The sequence below is a fragment of the Amphiura filiformis genome, chromosome 4, assembly GCF_039555335.1.
Source record: "Amphiura filiformis chromosome 4, Afil_fr2py, whole genome shotgun sequence".
Classification (NCBI taxonomy): Eukaryota; Metazoa; Echinodermata; class Ophiuroidea; order Amphilepidida; family Amphiuridae; genus Amphiura; species Amphiura filiformis.
Window position 1 is genome coordinate 33,489,074 of NC_092631.1, and position 18,089 is coordinate 33,507,162.

Below are 18,089 nucleotides of genomic sequence, written 5' to 3' on the forward strand. Positions count from 1 at the left end.
CCCCCCTCAATAATTGTTACATGCATTTTAAGATAGAAAAAAAATTATAAATGTATAAAGTGATGATGATGATGATGGCTCCAAAAGAGTCCCGTTTTTTTTTCTTGCCCTAAATCGTGCCGTATCTAGGCCTATAAGCTTCTATAGCCTACGTCTTGTTTGTACATGTTTGTACATCACAGGCTGCTAGTTCGCAACACAAACTTAAGGGCTGGGGTATGAACGTTTGGACAGTATTTATTTTGGGACATTAGAGCACATCAGACATATCGAATTGCATTCTGAATACGAAGAATGTCATTCTGATATCAAATAATTTTGATTTTTTGAAATTCGCAATTTAATACACATTTTATGGCAAATCATTAAAAATTGATATTTTTGATATTTAACAGTACTTGAAGTAAACTTTATAAATCTGATTATTTATACTTAAAGTGTATGTAGGTGGGATGACAAGCCGACGATCAATTGAAAGTTTTGACCTTTCGTATTGAAGATATGGATTTTTTTCCCAAAACACCAAAAAAAATTAGGTCTTTTGGGGAAAAAAATCCATATCTTCAATATGAAAGGTCAAAATTTTCAATTGACCGTCGGCTTTTCCTCCTGCTACATACACTTTAAAATATATCATTAGATTTATATAATTTACTTCGAGGACTGTTATATATCAAAATTTGAAAAATATCAAATTTTTATAATTTGTCATAAAATTTGTATTATATTGTGATTTAAAAAATGAAAATTATTTGATATCAGAAAGACATGCTTCGTATTCAGAATGCAATTCGATAGGTCTGAGTGCTCTCATGTCCCACAAAAATACTGTCGAAACGCAATAAACGCTCATTTTGGATCCCTTAAATAACGGACAAAACAGACACATCATTTATCGGGCTGCGTAAAGCTGGACGGCGAGATACACGCATTGTAGGCACTGTGGAATGAAATGCAATTTTCTTCGTTTTACATCATTTGTCATGTTTGTTTGGTTCGAAATTAAAGGGACAATCAGTAGCTATCAGTAAAACTAACATTTAAATAGGAATCTGATCTATTTTTATGCAAATCACACATTATTTCTTTAAGAAAAGAAATCATGTGTTGCATGCCAGCGATCAAAATGTCAATTTTGCGTACTACTGTCTGTTCAATTAGCTTAGATTCTTGAATTTTTAAGATATTTGAAAAAATAAAAACTTGTGGCCAAAGTCATCAAAGAAAAGTGTTAGCACAGCCTTAGACCTAACGTGATTTATACTTTTCAAATTCCAAAGTTCAATTTAAAACCCCATTTCTGTTCAATTTTGCCTCATTTTAGGCAGTTACTTGGGTCCACCGAAAGGGTTCGCGACCTTTTTACAAATAGAGTGGGACGGTCCATTCTCAACTTAGGGCATAGACCCTATCCAATTTAGCAAAACAATCTGTCCACCAATCTCTCCTGCCATTTCAATTGTTATACCGTTCCGGTTATTGGATATAGGTTCTATAGGTGATGATGGTCCACTGGTTTTTGTTACACGAAATTATATGGCGCGATTACGTTTTATGCATAACATTATTTTTCCCTAAACAATGACATTAAAATTATGGATTTCGTTTTCAACTGGTTTACAATGTAAATTGAGTTTTGTTTAATACCACCATTCCTTCCCAAGAATATCAGCATTCGCTTGACATTTTCAGATACAGTGACTTTACAAGAATTGTTTTCTGTAACCTGATTGTTTTAAATAATATTTTCTTGTACAAAAGTTCTTTTGTTTCACATTTTTTTCAGTTTGTATTCACCAAACAAAACGAAATAACAAATTGAAAATAAATGTGTAGTTTTATAATAGGCCTATAGGCCTACACCTTCTCAGACCCATTCTCAGACCCATACGCAAAATAAATAAATAAATAAATAAATAAATAAATAAATAAATAAATAAATAAATAAATAAATAAATAAATAAATAAATAAATACGCAAGGAATGTATTTATATATGGCCTATTTTAGAAAACCTTAGTTCATAAATAATAACGTATTGTTTCAACAGTAGGGTTTCAACACAAATTAGGCATACTGGCAAATATTTTGCTGGACAATACTTCCTGATGCGGATGGTCGAATAAATACTATCTCTGCACATTGTGACATTCGTCCCCATTGCTCTAAATGGATTGATTCAAAAAAGTTTATGGTACCCGACGTTCTACGGCTTTTTATAAAAATATCGCGGGAAAAGACCAAAATTGAAAAGAAATGGGGTTTTAAATTGAACTTTAGAATTTGAAAAGTATAAATCATGTTAGGTCTAAGGCTGTGCTAACACTTTTCTTTGATGACTTTGACCACAATTTTTTATTTTTCAAATATCTTAAAAATTCAAGAATCTAAGCTAATTGAACAGACAGTAGGCCTAGTTTTGGGTCATTTCATCCCAATTTAAACATGTCACAATACACTGATGCATGGTCACTGGATCTCAGTACTTTTGTCGGCATTTTGTTGTAAGCATGGAACTTACTTTTAGTAGTAGAATTCCTTCTTCGTGGGCAAAGAATTTAATTGGAATGGGGGTGTTGCTACAATTTGGCCTATAGCTAATTATTTTGTAAATAGCTAAATAGCTAAACCTTAAAAAAATTGCTTAAAGCCATAATGTACGATCTTATAATATGAAATTGGTTTATTTTTTTCAAACCTGATTTTGTTGCACATTTGTAATGTTTACACATGTCCCAACTTGCACCTAAATGGAATCGGCCAAATTTGTTTTCTTTGTGGGTCAACAGAGCAAAGTTCGACATAAAGTCATAATTTTTTAATTATGACTTTATGTCCTCACATAGAACTGCATGTTAAATGGCCAAAATAACCAGTGGGATTTCTTTCACTTTACCTAGTTGATTCAGCTTAAAATTAGACTATGCCATAGTCGATTTTTGATAAATAAAAATATGTTATTAATCATGATGAACGCATTCAGTTGAACTCGAAATTATACTGATATTTATTACATCAAAATACTAGTATAAAATGGTTATGAAAAAGTTTATATAATTATATTTGTGACAGTAAAAGTAAAGTAGGCCTATACGTAGGCTTATATTATTGAATGCAACATATCATAATGGCATAACTATACGCCGTAGAAGTGACGTCATAATCGGATTAAATTCCATAGCAATAGATGAATACATTTTTTGAATAGACCGCCCTGCACTACAAACCAATTACACTTATCATCTGTGTATGTCAGTAAACATAGATTGAATACAATACCGCTCTTTTCATCTTACAGGTGCGAGTGATCAACCTTTCTTTGACATCTATGGTTCAATGCATCGGTACCGCGTGAACGTTGTAACGCAGGGCGGTATAGTCAAAATTGTATTCATCTATTGCTATGGTAGTTAATCCGATTAACTACGTCACTTCTATGGCGTATAATGGCACTTCAATACTGAACAATTCTAATTTTAGAATCTGTTTATTATCCGAGTTAAAAATCACTTGGGAAGCTAACAAACAGAGCCGTGACTAAAAAGATCAGATGTGAAAAGCTATCAATTGTGCACAAATAATTGAATCAGAGTTTTAAGCTTAAATGTAATTATGCACAATTGGCAAGTGGACTACGGAGAAGTCTAGCTTAAAATGGACAGCAACCCTTACCGGCAGTTATTACTAATATTATTTCAACATTTTGAACAAAGAATAACAAAATTAAAATTTGATGGAAATCGTAGGCCTACATTAAGGCTTTAAAAAATAAACCCCATTAAAAGCTATTAAACCAAGATAACACTCACAGCTCAACTATGTTAAATCAGAGCTTCTCTGGTTAAATCCACACTACACATGTTTTTTACCTATGCGATATTGCAATGAGCTGGTATTATAGTTTCAGTTGTGTGAACGATTATAAAGCAAACGCAAGGTAACAATACGTGTGGGCCTTTGTTTCCGAAATGAGACAACAGCAACTCTGCATATTGTTAACCAGCATTCTTGAAAATGAGAAAGATAATGGTTGTAGACTTAACACGGTTTGGAAATAATTTCTTCTATTTTTTTGGTGTTATCTGTCGTTTATATATCCTTCCTAAAACACCAAAGTGCGAATATTTCTGAACACCTAAATTAGCTAAAATTTAGGAAATATTACAAAACTATATTTTCTAGAATTTCAGAGAGTACTTTAAATATTGGCCAGTTATTTTTCACACAGTGACGTTAACTAGGCAATGCCCATATACCTATAACATACACTAAAACACCAAAAAGTGCGAATATTTCCAAACACCTAAATTAGCTAAAAATTTAGGACATGTTACACAACTCTATTTTCTAGAATTTCAGAGAATAGCCTACTTTAATTATTAGCCGGTTATTTTTCACACAGTGACGTTAACTAGGCAATGCCCATATACCTATAACATACACTGTTTGTAGAGGTCACGCGTCAATGGTGAGAGTACTGTGTATTATGTATAGGAAAATGAACAGTAGGCTAACTGCAGTATGAGACATCGCCATCTTAATATTAGCATGGGCGTCAATCCCCGGGGCAGGGACAGGGGACGTGTCCCCCCCCTTTCGTCAAAGTGACCCATTTTTTGTTCTTTACAGCCACTTTTTAACAATTTTGGCAGGTTGCCCCCAGGGAATATAATAATAATGTTCCAAATTTAACCAAAAATTGGCAAACAGTGTAAATATGCCCCCAAAGCTATTTTTTCACAACTGGTAAGATGCTACACCGTTCAGTTAAATAACGCCCAAAAGTAGCGTGATCAAGTTTGATATGAACGGCGGTATTATAAAACACAACCAAATGTCTTTCGCACTCCGCCCGCTCGCTCGCTCGCTCACTCACTCACTCGCTCGCTCGCTCACTCACTCACTCACTCACTCACTCACTCACTCACTCACTCACTCACTCACTCACTCACTCACTCCTGACCCACCCACCCACCCAACCACCCACCCACCCACTCACTCCTCCCACCCACCCACCCACCCACCCATTTGTGAGTGTAGCGAGCGAAAAATAAAGGTGTTTTTAGCCCTTTGGTCAAAAATTTCCAAATTAAAAAAAATCAAAAGAACAACTTTCAAGAACAACTGTCCCACCTACCCCAAGTGGATGGGGTGAGTGGGACACCAAACTAAATAGGCCCCAATCGGATAATTTGCATAATTTCATCATGATTTTCTGCTATCATGCTTGTAAAAAGTATTCTTTTTATGGTAAATGAAATATATTATCTCTCAATTTGTAAATAAATAAGTAAAATTCCTCAAAGTTGGCCGCCATATGAGCTATCAAGGTAAATATTTTTTTTTATATTTCTGTGTTTTTTATTTTACAAGATATCACACAAAAAGAATTACAAAGCAATCATAAAAAATCACAAAAAATCATCACCAAAAAAAAAATTGCACAAATTTAACACCAGTGATACAATCCAGCAATAAATGTTGAAAAATCATAGGATAATTGATCATGCAGCCATCAAAACTTAATGATATATTATGTTGATCTTAACGCGGCTGTATACTCTCGACATTGTTTCTTTCGCAAAAATGAGCTTTTTCTGCCGAAAGCAGTATGTATTCGAATTGGAACATGAAACACGACTATTGGGCGAAATAATGGCCGCATTGCCATGACAAATCATTCTGTCAAGTACATTTGGGCTACGTTTTCCATGTTGCCACGAAGTTCTTACAGTACAAAATGCTCAATGAGTCTGCATTTCGGGCTAATGAATTATGCATTAGAAAAAAAAAAATGACAGGGACGGTCATAAATTCTTTATACGGGGTTGTAGTAAAATGTTTGCCTTGAAGAGTGATTATAAAAATGTTTGACTTGATTCTGGACTTTGAAAAGAATATAAAGCTTTGAATGTGTAAAGTTTTTATTGTTTTAAAGAAGTTAATCTGAAATAAGGTATCTGTGAAGGATTTTAGGGATATTTAAAGGGCCTGCACCCCCGTCTTACAAAAATGTCGAATTTTTTGTGAACGGTAGCTAAATAGTTCAGCCTGAGACGAATATTTAGGGAGATCGGGGCAAAGTGGAACACGGGGCAAAGCGGAATCATCAGTCGGCTGCGGAGCAGGTGACTACAAGCTCTATCTTTGGCTGCATCCTTTTTTGTACTTTGTGTACTTAACCCTCTATCTTTTTAACCAAATATCCCACAGAGTCGTGCGATATGTCAAACTTTTCCTCTGGTCATAAAGAACAAAAAAGTCAGTGGTCACATCTCTGTAGGATCATTGGTTGATGAGATATAGTCACTTTTTTCTACTTTGTGCATTTAACCCTCTATCTTGTTAACCAAATATACCACAGAGTCGTGCGATATGTCATACTTTTCCTCTGGTCATAAGGAACAAAAAAGTCAGTGGTCGCATATCTGTAGGATCATTGGTTAACGAGATATAGTCACTTTTTCTACTTTGTGCATTTAACCCTCTATCTTTTAACCAAATATACCACAGAGTCGTGCGATATGTCAAACTTTTCCTCTGGTCATAAGGAACAAAAAAGTCAGTGGTCGCATTTCTGTAGGATCATTGGTTTATGAGATATAGTCACTTTTTTCTACTTTGTGCATTTAGCCCTCTATCTTTTTAACCAAATATACCACAGAGTCGTGCGATATGTCATACTTTTCCTCTGGTCATAAGGAACAAAAAAGTCAGTGGTCGCATATCTGTAGGATCATTGGTTAACGAGATATAGTCACTTTTTCTACTTTGTGCATTTAACCCTCTATCTTTTTAACCAAATATACCACAGAGTCGTGCGATATGTCAAACTTTTCCTCTGGTCATAAGGAACAAAAAAGTCAGTGGTCGCATTTCTGTAGGATCATTGGTTTATGAGATATAGTCACTTGTTTCTACTTTGTGCATTTAGCCCTCTATCTTTTTAACCAAATATCCCACAGAGTCGTGCGATATGTCAAACTTTTCCTCTGGTCATAAGGAACAAAAAAGTCAGTGGTCACATCTCTGTAGGATCATTGGTTAATGAGATATAGTCACTTTTTTTTACTTTGTGTACTTAACCCTCTATCTTTTTAACCAAATATCCCACAGAGTCGTGCGATATGTCAAACTTTTCCTCTGGTCATAAGGAACAAAAAAGTCAGTGGTCACATCTCTGTAGGATCATTGGTTAATGAGATATAGTCACTTTTTTCTACTTTGTGTACTTAACCCTCTATCTTTTTAACCAAATATCCCACAGAGTCGTGCGATATGTCAAACTTTTCCTCTGGCCATAAGGAACAAATAAGTCAGCGGTGGCATATCTGTAGGATCATTGGTTAATGAGATAGAGCTGTTACACTTTTCCAATTTTGTGCATTTAACCCTCTATCTTTTAACCAAATATTCTAGAGAGTCGTGCGATATGTCAAACTTTTCGTCTGGTCATAAGGAACAAAAAATTCAGTGGTCGCGTATCTGTACGATCATTGGTTAATGAGATATAGTCACTTATTGTACTTTGTGCACTTAACTCTGTATCTTTTTAATCAAATATCCTAAAGAGTCGTGCGATATGTCGAACTTTTCCTCCGGTCATAAGGAACAAAAAGGTTGATTGGCGCGAGGTTCATATTGGTGCGTATGCACCAAATATGTATCTTGTAAACCTTACGTTTTGCCTTGCTTGCTCGTAATCCTGTTTGGGCTGGACAAAAATATGTTCCACTTTCCCCGATCTCCCTAGGTAATATCAGGGAAGTGCAATTTGCACTTCCCTGGTAATATTCGTCTTAAGCTTACTGATTTTCTTTATTTTATTACTAGTATATGGTGAAAAACCATGTAGCTGTGGTGTTAGCTCAATATGCTAGGAAAATATTATAACCGATGACCCCATGTTGAATTTGGCTAAATCAGCTGTATTTTTGCTGATAAAATAGCACGTACTCGATCGACATCCGCCATCTTGTATTTAAAATGCCTAGCAACTGTCACTCAAACTTACGATGTGTCAACTGCCGTTCACTTTTATACAGGGATTGAATACGAGTGTCACGGCCCGGGTTTTAGTGTGCATTCAAATCCTTACTAGCCGTCGGAAATGACTGCAAATTACACATTTGTAATCATTTTGACCACAAAATATGATGTGAAACACAGGTAAGCAATGAGAACAAATGCTACATTTGAAATTTGTAGCTTACTACAACCTGAGACTAGCATTGACTAGTCTCAGCTGCATGTACTCATCTGAATTCCTACTGACTGAAGACAGCCTGAAGACATAATCATAATTCATATACATGTCAGATGTATAATTGTATTGGCAAATATCCACAAAAGCGTTCATTATCAATTTATTTTGATAACTTGTCACATTTTATGCCATGTATTATATTCTTAAAACTAACGGTGGATTTGCGAACAATTTGTCGCAATAAATGACGTTCATGGTGAAACGGTGGGCCAAAATGGGTTATAAAAAAATTATTTGGTAATATGCACACGAATGGTCAAATGAATAGAAAAATACCTGTGATAAATTTATCTGTACACAGTGTCGCACTCCGAGGGACATATGGTATATTTGCAACCCTGTGGTGGATTTGCGAACAATTTGTCGACATAAATAACGTTAAATGGAGAAAGCGGTTAAGCCCAAAATGCATTATTTTTGGTAATATGCAGACGAATGGCCAAATTAATAGAAAAATACCTGTGATAAATTTATCTGTACAAATTGTCGCACTCCGAGTGACATATGGTATATTTGCAACCCTGCTGTGGATTTGCGAACAATTTGTTGACATAAATGACGCTTTCGGAGAAATTATTAGAAAAAAAGCTTTTATTTTGCCTAGGCCTGTCCTCCATGCTAGGCAGGGTCTTAGGCAGGATCAGAAGGTTTGGGTGTGTAAATTTAAAAACTGGGGGTGTAAATTTAAAATTTATGTACAAAGTGGGCAAAAACTGGGTGTGTATATTCCTGCATTAAATACATCAGAATTATTACCATTGCAAGATGGCTTAAATAAAGCTAGTTCACCACGTAAACTTGTATGGCTCAAAATTGGGACCGCTTCGCCATTAAGTTTACTGTCATTGCGTATTTTGAAATTGTTGACGTTTTAATGATCCCCGATTGATTATTTTAGCTGTGTCACGTCACGCGCATGACGCTGGTGGTAACCAGCCTAGCCTAACTTCAGTAAAAAAAAAACGATCGCCGATATCGATGTGACGGATGTGATGTGAGACATGCGTAGGATTAGACAGAGATATTTCTTGCCAAAATTTGACCATTTGTAGGCAAGTTGGCCTTACTTTGTCTGCGTTGTGTGAAAAGGACAGTCTTAAGTATACGCCGCATAGCGCTTTTGATGTTTTGGGAGACAGTGAGGGATCCGAAACAGCGGGTGGCGGAGCTTATTCTTGACTGTTTAATATTCATTCAATACGCTGCCTTACGGTAATAGTCTTATACGATGGACAGATAGTATCAGTTTGTGAATATGAGGACATCGTATAAGTTCCTTGTACTAGGCTTAAAGCTAGCATTTCAAGTATCTCTTATGGCAAATAACAGATGGTGCCCGCTGGAATCTCTTGAGGCATTGTCTTTTTTAAAGACATTTCTTGTTTGAAATGTATTTACTTTTTTATAAATACAAGGAAAGAAAATCCAGATTTGTTAACTCCAACTGCCCTTTTTTATGGATTTTATTTCACTATTTCACTCGTTTCCGCAATTTAAAAGGAAAGAAAATCTTTGTTGTACCATCCAGTCTATGGTACCATCGGGGTATACTTTCGCGCAACAACGCATCGCGTTTTGTAGACGCGCAATTTGTTAACGCACAGATACGCTACGCAAAGCATAACGCTTATCTGCATGCTTGGCGCATCTTATGGAAGCACCACGGAAGCACTGATTTCATAAAAACCTGGCGGTCAAATGGCTCCGTTTTAGCTGATAAAATGTGATTTTTTTTTCAAGTTCTTTCCCCGATTTAAATATCAAGATATGAATAGATTTCGCCTAAACTTTTCATGGGGCTGTGGATTTACCCGATGTTCACGTAATGTAAGGTAGAAAAACGAGAACTGCCGCATTCTCCTGTGAGCTTCGATCAAAGTGCAAAATGTGACCACTTTAAACTTCAACGGCCCTTCATTTCAATGTTCATTTTCTCGGTAAAATGACGATTATAGGTACACGATAACTCAATAAATACAGCATCTGTATGTAAGCAATTATGCTCATCATAAAAAGCATGATCGACTTTAAGAAACGGTTTTCTTATTTTTTTTATATTTTGGTCTATTTCCGATTTTAGGGAGTGTTCAGAAATACTTTGGTGGGGGGGGGCTGGAAATTTTTTTTTTTTTCATGTCGAAAATTTTTTTAACCCCCCCTCGTCGCGAACCCAAAACTTTTTTGACCCCCCCTCTTAATGGACCTAAAACTTTCTTGACCCCCCCTCATATTGGTTCAAAACTATTTTGACCCCCCCCCCCATCATAATGTACCATTCTACATCAAATGGCAGAGGAAACATATTAATGATATACTAAAATTTGTATTCATATGCAATGAAATTGTACCCATGTCATTGATATAAAATATGTGGAATTGTGGAAATGTTTTCAAGTAGCATAAGTATGTTCATGCAACCCAGTATTAAAAAACCATATACATTTATGATTGGAATCAATGGCGACGGAAGCATTACAATTTAGGGTGGGGGGGGTGTTGTCGGGTTGACTGGGTCCACTGCTTTTCATTATATATGTTAACGATATTCACTTAATTACTGAGTCACTTGATGTGATTTCATTTGCTGATGACACCAATTTATTTTACTCTCACAATCAGTTTAATGTTATTGAGGAGGTCTTCAACAAAGAGCTTACTAATGTGAATAGATGGTTCCAGGTAAATAAATTATCTGTCAATGCTAAAAAAACTAATTATATGTTACTCGGTACCAAGAAGAACACAAAACCTGAGTACAATTTGCAATTGTTTCTTGACTCTGACAGGCACTCAAGAACACCGCTTGAAAAAGTCCCAAGCACTAAGTTTCTAGGTCTACAAATTGACCAGAATATCACTTGGAAAGAACATATTGATAATATTGTAAAAACATGTTCAAGAAATGTTGGTATCATTAATAAATTAAAAAACTTCCTCCCACATGAGGCGTTATATACATTGTATTGCTCTTTGATATTACCGTATATCAATTATGGTATCTTAGCTTGGGGATGTGCATGTTCATCATACATAAATGATCTCTTTAAAATTCAAAAGAGGGCACTTCGTATTATAAGTGCAAGTGTAAGATACACAGGGATCTTAGTTCAATTTTACGGCAAGGCCGGGTTGGAAACGCTCTATATCTTGGCTCCACGACATGTCATAACATTAGCTTATTCATGACTCATTACTATACTCACTCCGTTGCACGAATTTCATGTTCTTTTTGCAACAATGTTCTTTAATCAGCTAAAATAAGCAAGTTCGTAAGAACGTTATCGTGTCACACAACTTTGCTGTAAGCTGCCATTTTCCAACAGTCTTTTTTACCAGTCGCAAATAAACAAATCGGGAAAGAGCCTCAAAGAGGCGAAGGACACCATCAAAAGTCAAAAAGGTGTTTTGGACGTTACATCCCGGCCCCCAGTCGAGGATCTTATCGACGATAAATAATCTAAGTTCAAAACACACCTCCCAAAAAACCTATTTTTGGTACCTAAATTTTGGGAATGCAATGTGTGTAACACAACAATGTTCTAAACTTCACAAGTCATAAAACTTGTCATGTAATATCAATAAAGTCAATGCTTCTTTGGCATGAAAACTAAAATGTTCAAAGTGTCCTTTGTTTTTAAAGTGTCAATCAGTTAGGACTTTCAGTAAGTTCAAATTTACAATGTTCATTGTGCTCCCTGGCACATTTGGTTGTAAGCTGTCTAATCACTATTAACTACAAGTGCTGGTTTGGCACTTTGAATCAAAAACAAATTGTTTGAATACATGCTCTTGCAATATAAAATATTGAATGAAGAAATGTTTTAACTAGCATGCATCAATAATGAAGTTACTTTCCTTCAAAGAATGAATGATCAAAAACATAGCTGGTATGTAAGTGTCATACTAGGATTGTAAACCAGTTTTGGTAATCAAAAAATTTCAATCATGAAACTGTTCTTTCAGATAATTAGTAACCTTTCTCACATAAATTTTACACTATTTGGACTGCCAGCGCATGTACCATGGCAGTTTTCAACCATCAAAAATGTTACCAGCATGATTTGTTTTGGTAAATTTGGTTATTAAGTTGATTTAATTGCCAATTCTGCTGTCATCTGGTTCGCTCAGGTCTCACAATCAGTCACATCACAATGTAGCTCCAACAATACAGACAGGTGCAAAGTCCACCGCAAATGTTCATAATCAGGCACATTATATTATTGCTCAAGCTGTAGAAGTTCAATGTCAAATTGTCCATCATGCTGATTCTTGCACAGTCTGGCTCCATCACACACGCTGAATTCACTCGATGAGTTTACCACAGGCTGAAATTCACTTTATGTGGTTCACAAGGGCTGATTCTCTAGATGTGTGCACAGGCAGTTAGATTCACTTGATGTGTGCACAGGCAGTTAACTTCACTAGATGTGTGCACAGGTAGCTAACTCGGGAGCTAACTTCACATGATATGTGCACAGGCAGCTAACTTCACTTGATGTGTGCACAGGCACCTAACTTCACTTGATGTGTGCACACTAAAATCTGTGTGATTCATTACTGGCATCGTTCATCACAACATTCAAGTCAATTATTCAACTTGGCAGGGCTATAGTCTGATTTCAGTAGTTTTCTGTCCAAATGCAGTTTCTGTAGAAGTGTCAATACATTCACATGATACTTGTCTGGCTACATTTCAGTGGGTTGATTAGTTTATAGTTCTCACATACTGTAACTGTAACTTCTTTAGTTATCCTGTTCAAGTAGAAGACACAGTTTGTTAACAGGGCGATCCAGGGTGGTCGATTGTGTCTTCACTGTCACACTGCGCACTAGGCCTTTGTTTCCCACATGAATCTTCTCTATTCTGCCCATCGGCCAAGAGTTGCGTGGAGCTGAATTATCTACCACAAGCACTATGTCCCCGACTAGAAGATTTCTCTTGGGTTTCAGCCACTTTTGGCGTGTTTGGAGCATTGGTAGGTATTCTGCAACCCATCTTTTCCAAAATAGGTCGGCTAGGAATTGTACTTGTCTCCAACGTCTTTTGGAGTAGGCATCTTTCTCTGTGAATACTCCTGGTGGGAGCGTTTCTGGGTTCTGCTGCGCAGCTGTAGCAAGTGGTTCGGGGTCAGTACACACAGGTCTGTTGGGTCCTCCGACATTCTTGTCAGTGGTCTGCTGTTGATGGTGTTCTCCACCTCACACATCAGTGTGTGCAGTTCATCATCTGATCTTGCTACTTTGATGTGCTGTTCTGTAAGTAAGGCTTGTAGTATTTTCCTGACAGTGCGGATCATGCGCTCCCACACTCCTCCATGGTGGGAAGCGGAGGGTGTGTTAAACTTCCACTGAATCTCATGGCTGGATGCAAATCGCTGCAAGGCTGTTTCATCCAGCTCCTTTATGGCTTCAACTAGTTGATGGCTAGCGCCCACTAGGTTGGTTCCGTTGTCGGATGTGATTTCTTTCACATGTCCTCTTCTGGCAAGGAATCTTCTCAGCGCATTTATACAAGAGCTGGTGTCCATCGAGTCGGCAATCTCAATGTGGACTGCCCTGCTGTTCATGCAGGTGAATAGTACACCATAGCGCTTTCTTATGGATCTTCCATGCTTAATGTTGAAGGGTCCAAAATAATCCATACCTGTATAGGTGAAGGGTGGATCATCTGGCTTGACACGGTTGCTTGGCAAGTCTGCCATCATTTGCTCATTTAGTTTACAACGTTGTCTTCTGCACACAATGCATCTCTTCATCAACTGTTTAATTGTCACGCCGGCCCCCAGTATCCAGTATTTCTCTCTCAGTACAGCAAGAACATGATTCCTGCCCTGGTGATTGCTCTGGATGTGCACATGCTGTAGGATGAGGTCAGAGACTCGGTGGGTTCTTGGTAGGATCAGCTGATGTTTGGAGTGTTCAGGTATTGCTGCTGCACTAAGTCTACCACCTACTCTTAAAAGTCCATCTTGTAGTACAGGATCCAAGTTCAGTATTGGACTTTTACTGTGAATCTCCTTCTGTAGTTTTACTTCAGCTTTCTTTGTCAAATCCTCTTCACTGCTGGCATCTTTCTGGGTCAACACTCTACACTTCTGCAAGGCTGTGATTTCTGCTGGAAAAGCTTGCTGCTGAACTTTCTTTATTATAATTTCTTCAGCATGCTGCAGTTCTTCCACTGAGAGTTCCATGGACTCACTTCTGGCTTCACATTTCTTCTGGGCCTTTTGCTGAAGCATTCGTTTCAGGCGGAGCAGCCATGCTACTATCCTCTTCACCTTCATCCAGTCAGAACAGTGATTTACCACCTTAGTGATAGGGTCTTGTACTTCATCAGAGCATTCAACTAGTCCAACTCCAACTTTGATGCGGACTTCAGGATCATGGTTTGATATTTCTTCTGTCTTGTCTGGGCTTGTTGGCCATTCGCTCTTTGGCTTCCAAAGGAACTGTGGTCCATTAAACCACCTTTCAGATTTCAACAGTTTCTCTATGGTGAGCCCTCTGGAGCAGTCATCTGCTGGGTTTTCTTGAGATGGCACATAATGCCATTGTGACGGGTCTGATTTTTCCCTTATTTCGTCCACCCTGTTGGCTACAAAGGTGTGGAAACAGGATGTTTCATTCCCTATGTACTTTAGGACTGTCATACTGTCTGTCCAAAGATGACTCTCTATCTCCTCGTCTTCACTGCCTTTCTTCCATTCATTTCTTAGTTTACAATCCACTCTTACAGCAGTGACAGCAGCTGTCAGTTCCAGTCGTGGTATTGTCACCTTCTTTAGTGGTCTTACTCTGGCTTTTTGCTGACAAGAAGGAACAATGTATTTGTGTTCCGTACATGTACCTCACATAGCTCACCACTCCATATCCCTGTTCGCTGGCATCTGCGAAGTGGTGGAACTGAATGTTTGTAGGTTGATCAGATCTTGGTGGCTTCAAACATCTGTCTAGCTTTACCTCCTGGAGTTTTGGAAGTTCTTTGGTCCATTGGTTCCATTCATGGGCTTGTTGGTGTGGAATCTCTTCGTCCCAACCTATCTTCTGCTGACAGAGGGTTTGAAGTATCATCTTTGCTTTGACAACATACGGTGCTACCATGCCCATGGGATCATATATGCTGCTTACAATTGACAGCATGCTTCTCCTGTTGTTTACATTCCATTTCTGGTCTTCATTGTAGAAGAATCCAAGCTTGTCAGTTTCAGCATCCCATCTTACTCCTAATGCTCTGTCTGAAGGAAGGTTGTCCACATTAATATCTATCTCTTTGAGATCTTTGGCTCTCTCTTCTTCTGGGAAAGCTTCTATTACTCTCCTTCTGTTGCTGTGCCACTTGGTAAGGCGAAAGCCTCCTTCTGCAAGTGTTTCTTGAATACACTCTGACGCATGTATAGCCCCCTCTTCAGTGGCAAATGAGTCCAGCATGTCATCAACATAGAATGCATTCAAAATAGTATTTGATGCTTTGGGCTTTGTACTCTCACAATTGGCTATGTGTTTCATCACATAATTCACACAGCTTGGTGATGACACTGCTCCGAACACGTGTACTTTCATGCGGTGGCTCTGTAATTTACTGTTTAAGTCACCACCTGACCACCACAGATATCTTAGCATATCTCTGTCTCTTTCAGCTACTCTAACTTGATAGAACATCTTTTCTATGTCCGCTTGCACAGCTACCGGCTCCTTCCTCCACCTCATCAGCACACCAGTCAATCCATTTGTAAGGTCAGGACCCTGGAATAGCTGGGCATTCAAGGACGTGCCCTTGTACATGGCAGGACAGTTGTACACTACTCTGATCTTTCCTGGTTTGTTCACATTAAACACACCATGATGGGGAATATACCAACAGCGACCATCTCCTCGTTCTGGCTCGTCATCTGGAATCTTCTCGCTGTATCCACCGACTTCTAAGTCTTCCATGAACTGGGTGTACTGTTCACACAGGTTGCTGTCTTTGGCGAGTCTTTTCCTGAGGTTGCTAGCATAAGCCTCTGCTTGTGATCTGTTATTTGGCATCACAGCAGCTGCATCTCTAAAAGGAAGTGCTGTAGTGTAATGGCCATCTGGTTCTTGGTGTATAGTGTCTTTCATTATCTGTAGAAATTTTTTGTCCTCTACCGAAGGTTTGATTTCATCTCCTATTTCATCAAAGTCCTTGTGTATGTAGCTCCTGAACAGTTCCTCGAGCTTTTGATTGCTGGTTTCAGCTGCTGTACAGAAATGGGCTGCTAGATGCTCATGAGTTTCTTCTGACACTAAACCATGGATCTTCCAGCCTATGGTGGATTTAATTCCAAAGGGTTCTCCCATTTTGCCAGTTTTGACTTCCATCGGCTGTGATGCGGCCGGAACATTGTTTCCTATCATCAAGCTCACTCTGGGGACACAATGCCTTGATGGTTCTTGTGTCAAATCCGGAAACTTGATGTCCCTCAGGTGACTCCACTTTTCCAACTCTGTCTGTTTGGGGATATCATTCCCTGTAACCGGCACCTCTTTGACATACACGGCGGGAAGGTCAACAAAGGATTGTGCTTTAAGATCTCCGACTTGCAGTTCATCTAAAACCATCTTTGTATCACATGTGGTTTCATCTGACAGGGTCTTCAGGGTTATTTTTGTGTTCTTTGTTTTCAGATTGAGTTTTTTGCAGAGCTCGGGTGACATGAAAACGCCTCCACAGCCATCATCCATAAAGGCATATGTGGTGATGCACGGGTTTCCTGCGGATGTCACTGTCACTGGTAATATGGTCATTCTCGTGGATGCACATTCTCCATTCACACAGCCTGAAGTCATCTTTGTTGTTGAAACTTCTTGCTTGCTGACAGATTCCTGTAGTCTTGAGTCATCATGCAGTGCGGTATGGTGTTGCTTTCCACAAATGCCACATTTTCACGATTCTTGCATTTAATCATTCTATGTCCAGATCTCAAGCAGGAGAAGCAGAGTCCTTTCTCCTTGCAAAATTTTGACTTGTCTTCAGGTTGAATTGACCTGAATTTTCTGCATTCTTGTAGTGTGTGTTTTGTCTCTGGGCCACAATATACACATGATGGCTTTACTTTGTTTGTGTTAGGTTGTCTGCCATTCTGGTAACTGCTGCTAGTTGGAGTTTTTGTCTCTGTTTTCTGCACTGAGGTTGCAAAGGCACTCCTTTTATTTCCTCCTTTTTGGCACTGTGCTTGATTTCTTTCACTTGTGTTGTGTTTCTTCTGGTAACCCAGTCCAGTGACCCATGGGTCGTTTTCATCTCTGGATAATTTGCCTACAAAGTTCTCAAAGTCCTGTAGTGTTGGGGATCTCATATCCCTTTCCTTATTTTCCCAACTTGTCCTATCCATCTTTGTTGGATTGGGGTGGGTAGCTTAGTGGCTAGGTCCCGTACAAATTCATTCCCGTCTAGAGATGTCATGTCTGGGTTCCCATGCTTCGCATTCAGTAAATTGATCAAGAAGACAGAGAATTTTCTTATACTTGTGCGGTCACCTGGTTGTATGTTTGGCCACTTTTGTGCAGCCTTCTTGAATGATGCTGCAATGGCGCTGGCTGCCCGTAGTCACGTTTCAGAAGCTGCATGGCTGTTTTATACCCCTCTTCAGGTGATTCTATCAATCTGCAGTTCTTGATAAGATCATGGGCTTCACCTGATGTATGGTTGATAAGCATTTCAAGTCTCCTTGAAGTGTCGTCTGTATTTCTCTCAATTGCATGTTCAAAGTTCTTCATGAACCGGCTGTATTGCATCGGTGAACCATCAAAACACTCCACTTCTGTTGGTGGTAGTGTTGCTTCTCGCTGATAAGTCACCA

General features: G+C 38.3%; 1 protein-coding gene across 1 annotated transcript; it reads right to left on the reverse strand.

Annotated features, from left to right (window-relative positions):
• Positions 1-13,280: 13,280 nt before the first annotated feature.
• On the reverse strand, positions 13,281-17,076 carry LOC140150139 (uncharacterized). Its single transcript, XM_072172144.1, has 2 exons — positions 15,127-17,076; positions 13,281-15,071 (listed from the first exon to the last, which is right to left on the reverse strand). Exons 1-2 carry the CDS (start codon positions 17,074-17,076, stop codon positions 13,281-13,283), a joined length of 3,741 nt encoding a protein of 1,246 aa, XP_072028245.1.
• Between the last annotated feature and the right edge of the window lie 1,013 nt (positions 17,077-18,089).